This window comes from Prunus avium, chromosome 3, assembly GCF_965620075.1.
Source record: "Prunus avium chromosome 3, drPruAviu1.hap1.1, whole genome shotgun sequence".
NCBI lineage: Eukaryota > Viridiplantae > Streptophyta > Magnoliopsida > Rosales > Rosaceae > Prunus > Prunus avium.
Genome location: NC_142286.1, coordinates 39556285 through 39571128, shown reverse-complemented (window position 1 = coordinate 39571128; position 14844 = coordinate 39556285). Strand labels below are relative to the sequence as shown.

The window sequence follows — 14844 nt, the reverse complement described above, 5'->3', positions numbered from 1 at the left end:
TATATCCAACCAACCCACAACGCACAAAGAGAATTATATATATTCTCTCGGGCATGCCGCAAAGAAAGCTCCTCTTGGTGGATGGAATCAATGGGGACATTATGGTTTATGGGTTGATTATAAGCCACCAGGGCCATGTATGTAGCTCGATATCCACTAGCTTGAGATAGTTTTAGTATGGCATAAAATAGTAATAAAATAAGAAAAAGGGTGGGTGGTCATTGGCTAATTTATATATTATTACTTTCTTTAACCAACAATTATTATCGAATATTCTCTCTACCTTTTTTTATAGGTATAACCATAGTTAACTTTTTACTTTGTATTTATGGAATCATGGTTATACATATGCACACGTTTCAAATGTTGAGAATGATTATGAGAATACACATTGAGTGAAAATAATGAGCAAAAATGCTCTCATTATTGTCGATCGATGCATTGCAAAATTAATTTGGCACACCAAGCCTTCCTTCAAAGGCAACGAGAGATTAATAATGCAAATTTAATATATACAAATATGGCATATGATTGACACACTTTTAAAATTCATTTATCTTAATAAAGAGAAGAATCTAAAGAGAAGGGTTATCATGATCAGTTCATGATTACTAAGTATTTATTAGGTACTAATAATTATATAACTTATTATGGGAGTTTTGATTATATATCAAAACATCGACATATTTCTCTTGCAATTATAAATAAGAGAATAACTGTATATATTTATTCTGTGTTGAACAGCAAAAGGCGGAAAGCAATGAATATTTATAGCGGGAATTATTTTTCTGAACTAAGTTTCTGATGAGTGGTGACTCTCTACTGTTGGAGGGGCCACCAACCAAACTTATAAGGGAGAGAGAGTAGGGGCCAAACTTCTCATTGATTCTTCAATATATAAGTAGGGTTATCTTATTTGCCTTTTAGGCCTTTCGGCAAGATATCAAAGTTAGATTATAGCTAGCTAGCTAGCTAGGGCACTTTATAGTATAGTTGCAAGAATGCCATGCCACTTTAATGTTGGTTATGAACGAACTTGAATCTTAGCTACATTTCGTTCTATGAATATAATGGCATTATTTTGAATGAAATTATTAAAAGTATATTAGCGGGTGATAAATTGACGAGTTTTGTATAATTCAACGTATTACTCGAGATAATGTGTTAGATTTGGATTATAGCTAGAGTCAAATGTATATGCGTCATTGCTTGCTGCCATACGCATCCATCAACGTTATGGCCTTTGTCAACTAGTGAGCAGGAAATTAAAACTGAGAGTACGTTTATAATTCAAATGAGATGATAGACCCGACAACATTTAATTTTTTTGTTTTGATCCTTATTGTTTCAGGCCTTTGTCAGCACATATTGAAAAACTTACGCATATGCATGACTGAATTCAATAATACAAGTAAACAGTACTAGTAACAGTACTAAGTGCTTTTTCATATCGATAGTTGTTTCCTGTCGCATTTACTTTTACACGAATTTTTGAACCCTTTAAGCACTGAAGCATTCGATGATGACCTACAGTACAGCACAGTACAGAGACAATTAATCATCTCATTCTATGCAATATTCCATTAGATTAGGGGAAGATTATAAACATATACCAGTAAACATCTGTCTCTGAATTATGTTTAAATATAGGGGATCTAATTTATAAAGTGCTTTCTGATGATCTTCAACAGGAGAGCACACTATCGATGTATGAAATGCGCACTTCCGGTTTTCGATAACAAACTTAAAACTCTAACATACATTATTAATCAAGGGTTCCATATAATCATTTTGTAATTAAAAATGTTTAATATTATTTGATCGGTTTAGTATAAAGGAGAAAACATGGTATTAGCTTAGACATTTGCTGCATTTGATAGGACATGGGAACAAACTAAGCAGTGATTAACCTGGCAATTGTTGCTGAATAGTGATTGATATTATTATAAAGGCAGAGTCATACTCATCCTTTTTTTTTCCTTGGTAGCCCATATGATTTATTACACTTGTCTTTTTGCTTTCCATTTCTTCTCCCCCCCACTGAAAATGCTCTTTGCCTCCTTCTCACTTCTCACTTCTCACTCATCATCAATTCCTTTATAAACTTTTTTGTCACTGTGGTTGCAGTGAAGCTCTCTCTCTCTCTCTCTCTCTCTCTCTCTCTCTCTCTTTTTCCTGTCCCTGCAAGAACTATATATAGCTAGCTAGGGTTTAGATCTTCTTTGAACTTTCACATCTCCAGCAGTAAAAGGCCTGCAACTTCATGGTACAATCACAGAAGAGATCTTGAAAGAGTTTTTTCACACAACGGAGAAAAAGGTAATTGATTAAATATTAATCTATTCTTTTTGCATCTGATGATCAGAAAACCGAAATCAGAGAGAGAAGCAGGGTAAGTAAGCAGACCTCTTTGTTCTTTCTATAATTGATTGTATTTGAATGCCTAATTTTTCCGGTGGGAAACCGTTGCGCTTGACTTTAATTAGGTTGAAGGGTTTGATCCAGGACATTGGGTTGTGGAATTAGAAAATGAACTGCACCCTACAGTAATAAAATGGATATATATATAATTGCATCGATCAGCAGGCTCTGCACTTGATTCATATACCTATAAGAAAGGAGTTAACTATTTGCAGTAAGTCCAGGTTCAGATTAATTTGTGTGTGAGTGAGAGAGAGCAAAGAAATCAGGGAGGAAGTACTGTTACTTTTTTTTTTCTTTTTGTTTTTCTTTTTCTTTTGGGAACAAATTCAAGAGACTATATATAAAACCAGGAAATTCTATGTACTTTGATTTTCTTGCCTTTTCTTTCGTTTTCCCTCATTTGGAATTTTTGAAATCTAAAACTTATATTCATAGGATCTTTGGATGGATATATAAATATTCAAAACCTGCAGTAGCGTTCAAATTCAAGAAAGACTGCTGATTGTCTGACAAAAAAGTAAAGAAATTTGAAATTTAACAAGAAAGCATGCAACTAGCAACTCTATGTCGGCTACCCTAATTAGAAGTACTATCTATAACTCCAAAAGTGAATACGAAAGGCCTTTTCCTAGTTAACCAGCTAATTCAGCATCGTGATCATTGATCTCAGTTTAATCAGGAACTTCATCAATCTTATTTTGATCTTTTTCTTATTCAAAAGAAGACATTAAATTATGTCAAGAGAATATATAATTTATGGCTTTGGTGAGGGCTCACTGGTATTTAACTTTCAATTTGAATATTGGGATTAATTTTCTGCAGCACAACTGGTCCACTGGAGGATGGCTTCATCTAGTTCTAGTTATACGAATTCTCCTTGCGCAGCGTGCAAATTCTTGAGGAGAAAATGCATGCCGGATTGCATATTTGCTCCCTATTTCCCACCGGAGGAACCACAAAAGTTTGCAAATGTCCACAAGATATTTGGTGCCAGCAATGTAAGCAAGCTTCTGAATGAGGTGCTCCCCCATCAGAGAGAGGATGCAGTCAACTCTTTGGCCTACGAAGCGGAGGCCCGGATGAAAGATCCGGTGTACGGATGCGTAGGAGCCATCTCAGTCCTCCAAAGGCAAGTCATTCGCCTCCAGAAGGAGCTGGACGCCACAAATGCTGATCTCATCCGCTATGCAGCAAGCAGCTGCAACAATCTTGAAATTCCAATTGCATCCCAGTCCGGGAGGACTAGGACTAATAGTAATATGGGTCATGGAGGAGGGTCTCTTGGTCAAAATCCTGGGTTGTATTTTTCTTCTCCATGGAATAGATCAGACTCTTACGGAGAAGATAGAAACGAGAGAGGAGGAGGATGAGGATGAGGAGAAGGAAATATGTAGAGTTAGTCTCATATGACATGAGATGTTATGTGCCAATAGATGTCCATTTTTAATAAAAAATAGATATTATTATTGGGTATGTAGACCCGGTTTTTAGGGTTACATATTAGGGTTTCTCCGGGTGTATCTACACTGGATTTAGAATGGTGTAATAAGTATGTGGATCAGTCTAGCTATGAACTCTCCTGTGATATATAACATTGAAAGCATTAATTTCAGAGATCTTATTGCTTGTCTGATTTATAATATCATGTGTACTGGTTGCCCCAAATGAAGCTCTGGCTAATTAGAGGTGATTTGTTTGGTTGATTAATAATCTCAGTCCATGTCCTTTTTAGATAGCTAGTATTTCGTTTGTTTCAGAGTGAACATCTCTCTCCATGGCCTGGTTATTTAATAGCTATATAAGCTGCATGTTATATATATAAGATATCTGAAATTAAGCTCCAGTTGAGTTGAGGGATTCCTCAAAACTTATTTGAGAAACACCTTTGTAGGGCCAACTTCGTATTGTATTTCACTAATCCAAACCTTCTATTTTGTAGATATTCATTCAAAGATCATCTCTACAAAAAAAAATTACTTGAATATGATATCATTTGACCACTCAATTGAATTATTGAAATTTGAGTACTTTCTTGAAGCACTGTGTTTATTGATTTTGTAGGATACAATTGGATATTGAAATGGTTTCCGATTTATCTAATTTTTTGTAAGGATGATCTATGAAGGTAGACTTAAAAATATATGGTTTGGATCATTGGAAAAAAAAAAATTGTAGGGGACCCTAAAGAGTGTCCCTCAAATAAAATTATTTGAGGGATCCCTCAATAGAAGGGGACTATATATATACAGAAATTCTTCTATACGGACATTCGAACGTTATTATCATGCAGATGCCATATATTTTATACTATTCCTCCCTGCTTTCATGTCTGTTTACAATTGTGGACATCCGAATAAGAATAAGTATATATATATATGAGAACAATACAGTGAAAGGGAGAATTGATAAAAAGAACATGTCGATCATATCCAACATATGGGCTCCCTCCATCCCCCTTTTTCCTTATCCATGCATTGTATCAGGTCTTAGTGTGAAGTGTGAAGAAATGACAATTTGATGGATGTGGGTTGTGTTGTTGTGGGATATTCCTATTGCTTTTTGTGTTGCCTCATATCTATCTATCAATTCATCTTTCAAACAAGAGACCTTCTTCTCACAAGAACTTTTATATATCTCCCCCTGCCACCCAGAATAACCTGTTTTTTCAGGGACAGGCACAAGTGGCAGCCACTGTAAATATGTTGACTTCTTCACCCACCTAGCCATATCAATCAAATATATTTTAACCTTAATAATAAGATATATACTGCTTGTGAATTTCAGAGTCCTCTCTCCTCTTCTGTCACAGTCTGAATAATTCTGAAGGGTACTATATATACAGTAAGTCGCACAGAGATGATTCTATGAATGAAGATCCATAAAAGGGATATTGTTTGCGCATGCCATGTGTGATGACGATTGAAGGGTACCCTCTACCCTGCTCCTTCACAGAAACATATTAATTGGCGGACCCATTATTATTATTTTCCCCTTTATATATATATATATATATATATATATTTACCAATCATCATGTCCCTTTGGAAACAACTTGTTTCTGCGTATGAAATATTTAAACTATGTTTCGTACTATAATTGGTCTTGGGGTCAACAAATAGTAATATTGTCACGTGCATATATTTGCATGTTTGTTTTTTCTTTTTGGTTGATGCTACTAGGCTAGCTGCGGGGGAGGCTACATTAGATTAGGGTACTAACTGCAATGCTGATGCTTCAACAGTAGTACGTATATGTATATAGATAGCACTAGCTAGGCACAAAGATTTTGATGTCGGGTTTTCACTTTTAACATTATATATAGGGCCCACAACACATTGTATTTTAATAATCCAAATCGTTTAGTTTTAGTTCATGTTATATATAATATGATGGATTCATGCGCTTGTATTAGTTAGTTCGTAGCAATGCAACTAAAGCCATGACTTGATGAAGTTATGTAGCTGAGGGGCAATGGTTAGTGTGTTGCTTTATGGTGGCATTCAGTCCTCATTTTATTAGAGACGATGTTGAATTAAACTTTCGAAGAAAGCTTACCTTTGTGTGATTTTAAAAAAAAGAAAAAAAAAAGAGAGGAAAGTTGAGTAACAAAAGAAATTGAAGTAAAATGACAAGAAAAGATGCTACATGTCCCTCTTTAAGCAATGCACAAAGGAGCACGCGTAATAGAAAAAAAAGAAAGTGTCAAAACGTCCTAATCGATTTGGGGTAGTCCCAGCTATAGGCTCCTCTAGCCTAGGTCATGTCTATCGCTCTCCAAATGTTGGGCCACCACAAACCGCCCAAAAAGGTAACCCAAAAGGCCCAACAGCATAGACTAGACATGCGATTGCCTTTCCTTCTAAATGAATCAATGTCCTTGGAATCTCTTTGATTGACTGATTAGACATATGCCTCAACTGAGAAACATTTGTGTAACATAGATATCACTATTTTGCTATACCGGCCAATCACTGTATCTCACGCGTGATAACTTTCTACTTATCATACCATCGGAGAGAGCAAAACATTGCCATTCATGTTTCACACAAGCTTTTTTGGGCACTTCATCATTTTCAGCCCAGTTTACATGCCAGCTATCTTTTTCTTAGGCCTGAAGATGGATAAGGTGGGCCAAGACATCCAGAGTAAGGCCCAATAATAAATGAGGCAAACGGCAGGGTACAATTACACTGTTGTTGTTAATAATGTACTTTTAAAAATGTTCGTCCAAAAAAATACTTTTAAAAATGAATGCACATACCTTGCACTTGTGCAAAAATGAAGTAAAATGTATGTCCTTGGTATGCACAAATAAAATGGCCTTTTCAAATTTCCTTTTTTTCCCCGACCGGCAAAGGACTCGAGTGGAGCCATCAATTTTTTTATTTTATTTTTATTTTTATTTATTTATAGAATTAGCGATACATTGCATAAAAAGAGAGGAATGGGGAGGGACCTCACCATTGAGGTAAAACCCATCAATTTTTATGAATAAAAGGAGAGGAGTGATTCTGTGGACACCAAAACTTGTTTTCATAAAAATGAAATTTGTTTTAAACGCCAACATTTAAACATATATCAAATTAACTCTTTAAAAGTTGCATTTTCACTTCTTTGCACCTTTTTTTAAGGCTAATTATAAGACGGAGGGGTTATCACACACGCTATCAAAGTATCATGAAGGTTTGAACTTGAGTTCGCTAATCAAAGTCCTTTTTTACTGGGCTAAACCCCATTAGCACTTGGGTCTTCAATTTGGGGTGTCTATAGAAGTCTCCACCCATTAACTTAACATGCATTTAGATTTCGCTAATTTTTATTTAGGGGCTTATGCAAGTAGACTAGAAAGCAAAATAAGAGAAAAAGACGAGCTCGAGAGAGTAACGCCCAAACATGCAGGCAACCAAACAATGTGGCAGAACCGAACGCGAAATGTGGTGGCAATAAAGACTCCTTCACAGAAAGCCACCTCAACTTTCGAATTAAAACCTTTTTTCAGTATTTTGGTTAAGTGCCCAAAAGCTGCACTGAAACTTGTTCCTCATGCAAAGGCCCAACTCACCATCTCAAACGTACGTGTCATCACCTTGCACTCACCACCCTTCTATAAAATATCACCACCTCTCCTCATATCTCAATCCCATTCACATCCATCTTTTGCTTCATCACTCTTCTGAAACATATTGTCCAAAGTTTCGTCACTCCCAAAACTCTCCTCTCAGCTCAACTCTCATCAATGGCGGATCGTCCTCAGCCACACCAGCTCCAAGTTCGTCCCCAGCATGGCCTTGGGGTCAAGACCCAAAACCAAGGCCCGTCAACTGGCCAGGTCCTCGCAGTCATAACTGGCCTTCCGGTTGGCGGAACCCTGCTAGCGCTTGCTGGTCTCATACTCATGGGCACCATCATTGGGGCTCTGTTGGCCACCCCACTCTTCATCATCTTCAGCCCGGTTCTTGTCCCGGCTCTCTTTGTCATCGGCCTGGCCGTTATCGGATTTCTAACTTCGGGCGCTTTTGGACTGACTGCACTCTCGTCTCTGTCTTGGGTCACCAACTACCTCCGGAGGGCCACAGGGTTGGTGCCAGAGCATCTGGACCATTTGAAGAGGCGCACGGCGGATATGGCGGAGTTTGTGGGACAGAAGACCAAGGAGGGCAGCCAAGACATCCAGAGTAAGGCCCAAGACGAAAAGAGGAGGACATGAAAGTCGTTGAAGTGGAAGAAGGCTAGAGAGGTTGTATACGAGAATGGAAGGGAAATAATGTCGTAACCTCTTTCAGGTGGTTTTCTATTGTTAAGTGTCGATGTTGGCTGGCTTCAGATGTGTACGTAGCTAGTGCTGTTCGTTTTGTCATGTACTTGTTCTTGTATGTAGAAGAGTCTAATGAGGTGGTTTATTGCAGAATTTAAGAGGTCCATGAATGTCGGTTATGGTTACCTCTAGAATCTGGCACTTCCTGTGTAATTATCTACATTGTGTTTAATGTATGTCCTTAAATTTTAATTATGCAAATTTATTGGTACTCTCTCTCTCTCTCTCTCTCTCTCTCTCTGTCTGTGTGAGAAAGAGCAACCACAAAAAAGTAATAACAAGAGTGGGAGAGGAAAGCCCATATCCTAATAAAGAAATAACTTATAAGCAATATACACGGTCACCCTATTCAACCATTCATGTGGGTCAGAACTTGGACTAGCTCCTCGTAAAGCAATGGGTATTAAAAACTAGCTCCTAAGAAGGTGAGATTTTTGCTCAATAGTGTACCTCACAACATTTTACTTGCATAAATACAAAGTAAAGAATTAATTATCCTTATGTCAAGAAAGTAAAGAATTAATTATCCTTATGTCAAGAAACACATGTTAAGTATTGGAAATAGTGGTGAGAGTACACCTTGGGTTAAAATGGTGAGCAAAATTATACCCAAAGAAGGGAGATTCACTATTATACATAATATAGGAGCACAAATTATAAAAAAATTCAATATGAAATGGATTAGAAACACACCAAAAACCTATTTACAACATAACAAAAAGGTTTTTAACATCTTTTAAATTACAAAATTGCTATTGATTTCTTAAAATCAAAGGGTAAATTACTCAAATGGTCCTCAAACTTATACCCAATTTACATTTTGGTCCCTCAATTAAATTATTCATTCAAATGGTCCATCAACTCTATATTAATCGTTCCATTGATCCTACCGTTAAATTATGTTAATGTTGCCGTCAAATGTAAGGGTAAAACCATCCATAACTATCCTATGTTCCCCAAATAGGTGATAAAATGGTGATACATAGGTCAAAAGTCTTATTTACCCCCACAAGTGTAGCGTGTACTGTTCACATGACTGAATTTAACAGAAAATATAACGGTAGGACCAAAGCGACGATTAATAAAGAGTTGGTGAACCATTTGAACGAATAATTTAGTTTAGGGACCAAAATGTAAATCGGGTACAAATTTGAGGACCATTTGAGTAATTTACCCTAAAATTAAAATTAAATTCAATAGGGTCAGCTGTCATTTTTTGGGGTTTTTGGGTTTTTTTTGGATTGTTTATAAAAATTAAATGGTGTAAAATTTATCTATATTATTAGTGCTAAATATGAGTATATGACTAAATATCTCTAAAAGGAAACGCATACCAGCCGGCAAAGGGAGGGGGGCTCAGGGACAAAAATTTGTAGCACCTGGAAGCACAGATTATTTTGCACATACTCTGCAATTTATTTTAGCCACTCCAAAATTGTCACTCACCAACAACTATTCTCTTGTGCCTTTGCACGATGTCGATCTGAACCAAGACCCGGTACTCAAATTGGGTCATTTTGCATAGGCCCCCCGCGAGTACACTTTCTTCTAAAATGTTGCTAACAAGTTAACACACAGCCGTTTCTGTCCATAAAAAACTATTGTACATCTGAAAGCCTTTTTTCTTTTTTATGGTACATTTAAGTTTAAACTGATCTCAAGAGGCTAGACTACTCTGACCCTACAAACAAACCAATGCCAATTGAAGAAAATTGGAAGCATATGAAATTAATAGGAGGAACTAACTCAAACGGGTTTTACTGAGAAGGATGCTCGGCTTCAACACCGGCTTCGGTGTCCATGCGAGTCGGCTCGGCGTTTGAGTCGTTAGGTATCCAAAAGGTAAGAACCGATGATGCAGCAGCAAACATGGCCCTGCGGGGAGCCCACTTCAAGCAAGATGGAACTCCAATGTGACTGTTCCAGCATGCCACCTGCTGAAAAAAGAAATTACCGATTTTTGGAGAGTCAAAATTTTCCATCTATAATCTCATGATACAAAGCACTTAATTAGTGTATTTGAGCAATGTTGTTCTGTTTCCAAGCATTTACAACCCACTACAAGCCAAAATGGGTTACCAGGACACCATTTTTATCAAATTAAATCAGACAGTGAATAGTCCTCATGACTAGAATTCAAAAGCTTCAATCATAAGCAGAATCAAAATATATAAATCGTTACCTCGCTCCGCTTGTTGATGCTCCAGGCATGCAAGTTTCCATCTCCAGAGCCTTTGACAAAGATGAGGTAAAAAATTAGAATCAGAACATTAGATAAGATGCCACATCGTAACAAGCAGTGCAAAATACATATACCTGACACGACATACTGGCCATCTGGGGTAAAAGTTGCCTCTATTATTACGTTAGGAGATGGTTCCAAACTGTACCCACAACGCTGCACAAAGGAAAGTTCTAAATTTTAGGCATATTGTTGTAACACACCCAGAGAGAATACAAAATAATCTCAACAGGAAAATATACCTTCTCTCCTCCATATGCGTCCAGAATATAGATGTTGTTGTTTGTGGTTGTCAAGAGCATTGATTTGCCATCACTGCTAAACTTGATATCACAAACTTCAGCAGTATCTCCACCAACTAAAAAGGTATCAAATGGACCCTAATTAGGAAAATTTTAGTTAAATTCATGATTTGAAAATTCATAATTATGCCAAAACAAAGTCAGTTATTCATAGGTTATAACCTTGTCGTAGGAACGTGAATCAAACAATTTAATCGCACCCCCTTCCATTGCCACAGCAAAAACAAGACCTTGCTGGTCATAGGCAACTGTAGGTCTACCACGTAGATGCAAAATTCCCTGTAAGCATGAATTGCAATCTTGTCTTAGAACTGCATCTCAAGTTCTCAAGATTACTTTTCCAAATTTAGCCTACCTTTATCATGTTATGTATTAAAACCAAAAACCTACCTGGCAGGCATTTACACGGAGATCCCATATTCTGACAGTGTGGTCCAACGAACCAGACATGAAGCTATCGTTGACTGGTGACATACAGAGGGAAACAATTCTACAGCAGCAGTTAATAGAAATCATAAGCAAAACAAGTTTGCAAAAAGAGAAAGGGAAAAGAATCATAAAACTTAACTAATTAGCAGCATTGATAATGATGTCCATTTATAAGATAGGGATAAGACCTTATTTCATTGTTTATGATCGAACTCAGAATTAATAGTGTGTGTCCGAGAACCCATGGCTGTTTGTGTGCATGCAGATACATCATAAAAGCCATGTGTGTTTACACATCATAAACAACAAACTGAAAGCACCCATGTTTACTAGCACCACACAGACTTTCTAAGTATCATGTTTACTAGCATTTCACACAAAGTTCAGAACATGAAGTGACTACTGTGACTCTGTGACCTATAAAACAGACTTTACTCTCTGATGCTTTTTGTGAATTGTGTCATTTTCTAAAGTGATATTCAGTAAAACGTACAGATCCTACTGCCTTAAATAGACAATTTATGACAATAAGCATCCATTACAAGTGATCCAAAACACATCATGGGCTTATTATTAGTACCACAAAAGTCAAGGGATTCAAACCTCTCTTTATGTCCTTTGAAGTAGCGAAGGCATCGATTATCATACATTGACAGATACCGCAGTGATTCTGCTAAGGAAACAGTCAGCATCATTTGGAAAATAATATCACAGGAATTAGGAGTTAGTGGCACGTTAAAAAAAAAGTCACCTCCAGTGGCATCCAGATTGTATTTTGAAGAGCATATAACAGAACTTGGGTGATGGGTAAAGCATATACGATCTGCTCCATGTTTCTTATGGAATGTGGTCTTTAGCAACCTGAAGTTCATGAAGAAATGTTATTAAAGAAGCAACAATATTGATGCAGTTTCCCGTCATTGGTTTCTGTGCGCTACATCTATAAAACATAAATTTCAGATGAAGGAAAGAACTTGAAAGTGGACATGCACTTAATAACAGTTGAAGTCTCACTACAAGAAACCATACACAAAGACATGCTCAAATGTTTAAAATCAATGAAGTCTCACTATAAGAAACCATGGCATAAAACAAGCTTAGATAGCACATGTTGCTGATAACAGAATTATACCACAGAAATGCCATTGAAAGAATTTGTATTTCTTCAACTGACAACAACAATGGAGTCCAATTCAACAACACGAAACCGGTTCGATCAAATGCTCCCTCGTAAACAAAAGGACAGATAAGATCAAGGCACAAGGTAAACTACTTCATCCATGAGTGTGAGTGTGTGTGTAAATATATATGTATACAGCTATAGTCGATTTCTTGCAGCATAAACATCTTCTATCAGGTAATAGTTAACTCACTTAGCAGTTGCAATGTCATAGAGTCGCACAGAATCATCCTCGCTAGCCGTAACCAGTAAATCATCCTTGCGGTGAAAATCCAGTGAATTTATCTTCCCACCCTGAAAATTTGAACAAACGGCTCACTCTTAAAACCTATACTTCAATTTTAATAATAGCGACGAGTTAAACGTTCAAATGCAAACCCTCAATTCTTCAACGTTTCCTTTGATAAGAATAAGTTTAATCAATTTCATGAATATGTGAAATTTCTCACTCCATATATGAACAATCACAACAGTAAACTCTAATTCCAAACCAAATCAAAACCAGCTTCAATTCGCAACAAATAAAGTTTCCTGGTTGTGCATAAAATTCAATAGTCACTAATCATAATAATTGCTAGAAGAACAAAGTAGCATATGAAGGAGAATTGTTGAGCTCACAAAGTCTGAGAAAACGGCTCCAATGGCCATGCTGCGCACCGTTTCGTCGTCGAGCTGTGTCATCGGCGTCTTCATCCTTGTGAATGGAGGAGGTCTCAGTTGAGTCAGTTCTTGAGGAAGAAAAGAGCATATACAAATTACAATAGGGAATTTACGAAGGAAATTTTTATATTTTATAAATAGAAAAAGAGAAAGTTCGTTAGTTGGGCTTAGGAAAACGGGTCAAAACTTTTCAGAATCGAAACTATAATTGGACGGGCCAAGTCTAAAATTCCACTGAGTTTTTTTTTCTTGGTCTGAACCACGAGGTGGTCCTGGATGGGCCCCAACTATAGGTGGCACCTTTAAGCCTTAACCACAATCCAGACTAATCCCCGCTCACACCGGGTCGATCCGTAAGGGGTAAAGTTGTGACTCCATACGAGAGTGGAATTCCACAGAGTTTTTGGGTTAAGCGACGCTGAATTTTTAATTTGGCTAGCTTTAGTCTCTCATTTTTATTTGATGTTTTTCAAATTTTAAATTTTCACTCAAATAATTTCAAGTTTTTATATTTAAACCCCGCACTTCTCTTTGTTCACTCCATTTTCTAAGTTCCCCTCAACTTCTAATTCAAAATTTCAAAATTTCAAAGAAAACCCCAACTATATTCCCAAACTACCCCCAAATACACACCTAGCAGAAAAAATAAAATAAAAAACTCATCAACACCACACCCCACACCCCCATACTCCACTATCTTGCCCCTCACCACTTTAAGTTCACCTCAACCTCACATTACTTAAAGAGATAAAAACATTGTTGTCAAACTCAATTGACGACCCACAAGCCACTATTTGCATGTCGTATTTAGAGTTTGTAAAGAGAATATGAGAGTGTAGTATGTTTTTTGGATTGAAAGAGAAGAGTAATATGGCAATAGGGTATAGAGGAGTTTTTGTTTTCCTAAAACTTAATATAAAAAGTGATGGGGTGTGTGCATAGATATATTAGGGCTAAATATTAAGTTGGATGACATTTTTTGTCTTTTTACACAATAATAAAACTTAAGAGCTTAATAAATTAAGTATTGGGGTGAACAAAGAAAAGCGTGGAGTTTAAATATAAAAACTCATAATTTTTTTTTAACAACGGATTTCATCACTTTTTCTTTTTTAAACTAAAAAAACTAATTTTGTATAAAAATAAATAAATAACTAATTCCACAAAATAACTTATAATAAATAATAAATAATTATTAAGTTATGAATTTAATAAAATATTTAAATACTAATTATTCATTAAATATATAATAATTAAAATAATTTTAAAAAGGTAAGAAATACTTAATTACATATATTAAAATAAAAAAGTTGTTCCAAAAAATAATAAAGAAACTAATTTTATTTTATTTGTTTAAAGAAAAAAACCTCTCCCGATGACATTTTGTCGGCATAAACCTATGCCAGCAAACATTTGCCGGATTAGACCTCTCCCGACAATAATTTACCGGCATAGATCTATGCCAATGAAATTTTGTCACAAAAGGTTTAATATAAATATATATAATTAGTTTCTTTATTTTTATTTTTTTGCCAACTTCTTTAGTTTAATATGTCTTAATTATTATGTATATAGAATTCAAGCCCAATTAAAAAGTGAGGCCGAAGTTCGACTCCACTAGGCCCACCTTCCATATTGCATGTGTGGGAAGACTCCTATGTATAAGGAACAAAGATATTTTCTTCTTTTTCAATGTGGAACTCAAGTTCATGTATTTCATTCAAACTCCAACAAGTAGTTGGTATTATCGAATCACATTGTGACTTGGATTTAAAGTTTTGAGGATAAAATC

At 36.2% G+C, this 14844-nt stretch overlaps 3 protein-coding genes across 8 annotated transcripts; 2 read left to right on the top strand and 1 right to left on the bottom strand.

Annotated features, from left to right (window-relative positions):
• The first annotated feature begins 1979 nt into the window (after positions 1–1979).
• Positions 1980–4064, top strand: LBD25 (LOB domain-containing protein 25). The gene is made up of 2 exons (XM_021957207.2): positions 1980–2319; positions 3247–4064. The coding sequence occupies exon 2, from the start codon at positions 3267–3269 to the stop codon at positions 3792–3794; it is 528 nt and encodes a 175-aa protein (XP_021812899.1). The 5' UTR covers positions 1980–2319; positions 3247–3266; the 3' UTR covers positions 3795–4064.
• Positions 4065–7546: 3482 nt separating this feature from the next.
• Positions 7547–8440, top strand: LOC110756589 (oleosin 18.2 kDa-like). The gene has a single exon (XM_021958032.2). It carries the CDS (start codon positions 7661–7663, stop codon positions 8129–8131), a length of 471 nt encoding a protein of 156 aa, XP_021813724.1. The 5' UTR covers positions 7547–7660; the 3' UTR covers positions 8132–8440.
• Positions 8441–9723: 1283 nt separating this feature from the next.
• Positions 9724–13168, bottom strand: LOC110755793 (Transducin/WD40 repeat-like superfamily protein). 6 transcript variants are annotated; one of them, XM_021957077.2, is made up of 10 exons: positions 13011–13168; positions 12586–12686; positions 11964–12073; positions 11816–11885; positions 11174–11273; positions 10946–11062; positions 10724–10861; positions 10556–10637; positions 10422–10471; positions 9724–10176 (listed from the first exon to the last, which is right to left on the bottom strand). In XM_021957077.2, exons 1-10 carry the CDS (start codon positions 13083–13085, stop codon positions 9997–9999), a joined length of 1023 nt encoding a protein of 340 aa, XP_021812769.1. In that variant the 5' UTR covers positions 13086–13168; the 3' UTR covers positions 9724–9996. The 6 variants fall into 6 exon arrangements, with proteins under 6 accessions (XP_021812769.1, XP_021812782.1, XP_021812778.1 ...); XM_021957090.2 differs by having other exon boundaries at positions 9724–10173; XM_021957086.2 differs by having other exon boundaries at positions 11816–11882.
• Between the last annotated feature and the right edge of the window lie 1676 nt (positions 13169–14844).

Coding starts and splice junctions, on each gene's coding strand:
- LOC110755793 (XM_021957077.2), bottom strand. CDS start 13,085: ATGAAGACGCCGATGACACAGCTCGACGACGAAACGGTGCGCAGCATG. Junction 10,862..10,945: donor ATTCACGTTCCTACGACAAG/GTTATAACCTAT, acceptor TTTCCTAATTAG/GGTCCATTTGATACCTTTTT. Junction 10,472..10,555: donor TGGCCAGTATGTCGTGTCAG/GTATATGTATTT, acceptor TCTTTGTCAAAG/GCTCTGGAGATGGAAACTTG.
- LBD25 (XM_021957207.2), top strand. CDS start 3,267: ATGGCTTCATCTAGTTCTAGTTATACGAATTCTCCTTGCGCAGCGTGC.
- LOC110756589 (XM_021958032.2), top strand. CDS start 7,661: ATGGCGGATCGTCCTCAGCCACACCAGCTCCAAGTTCGTCCCCAGCAT.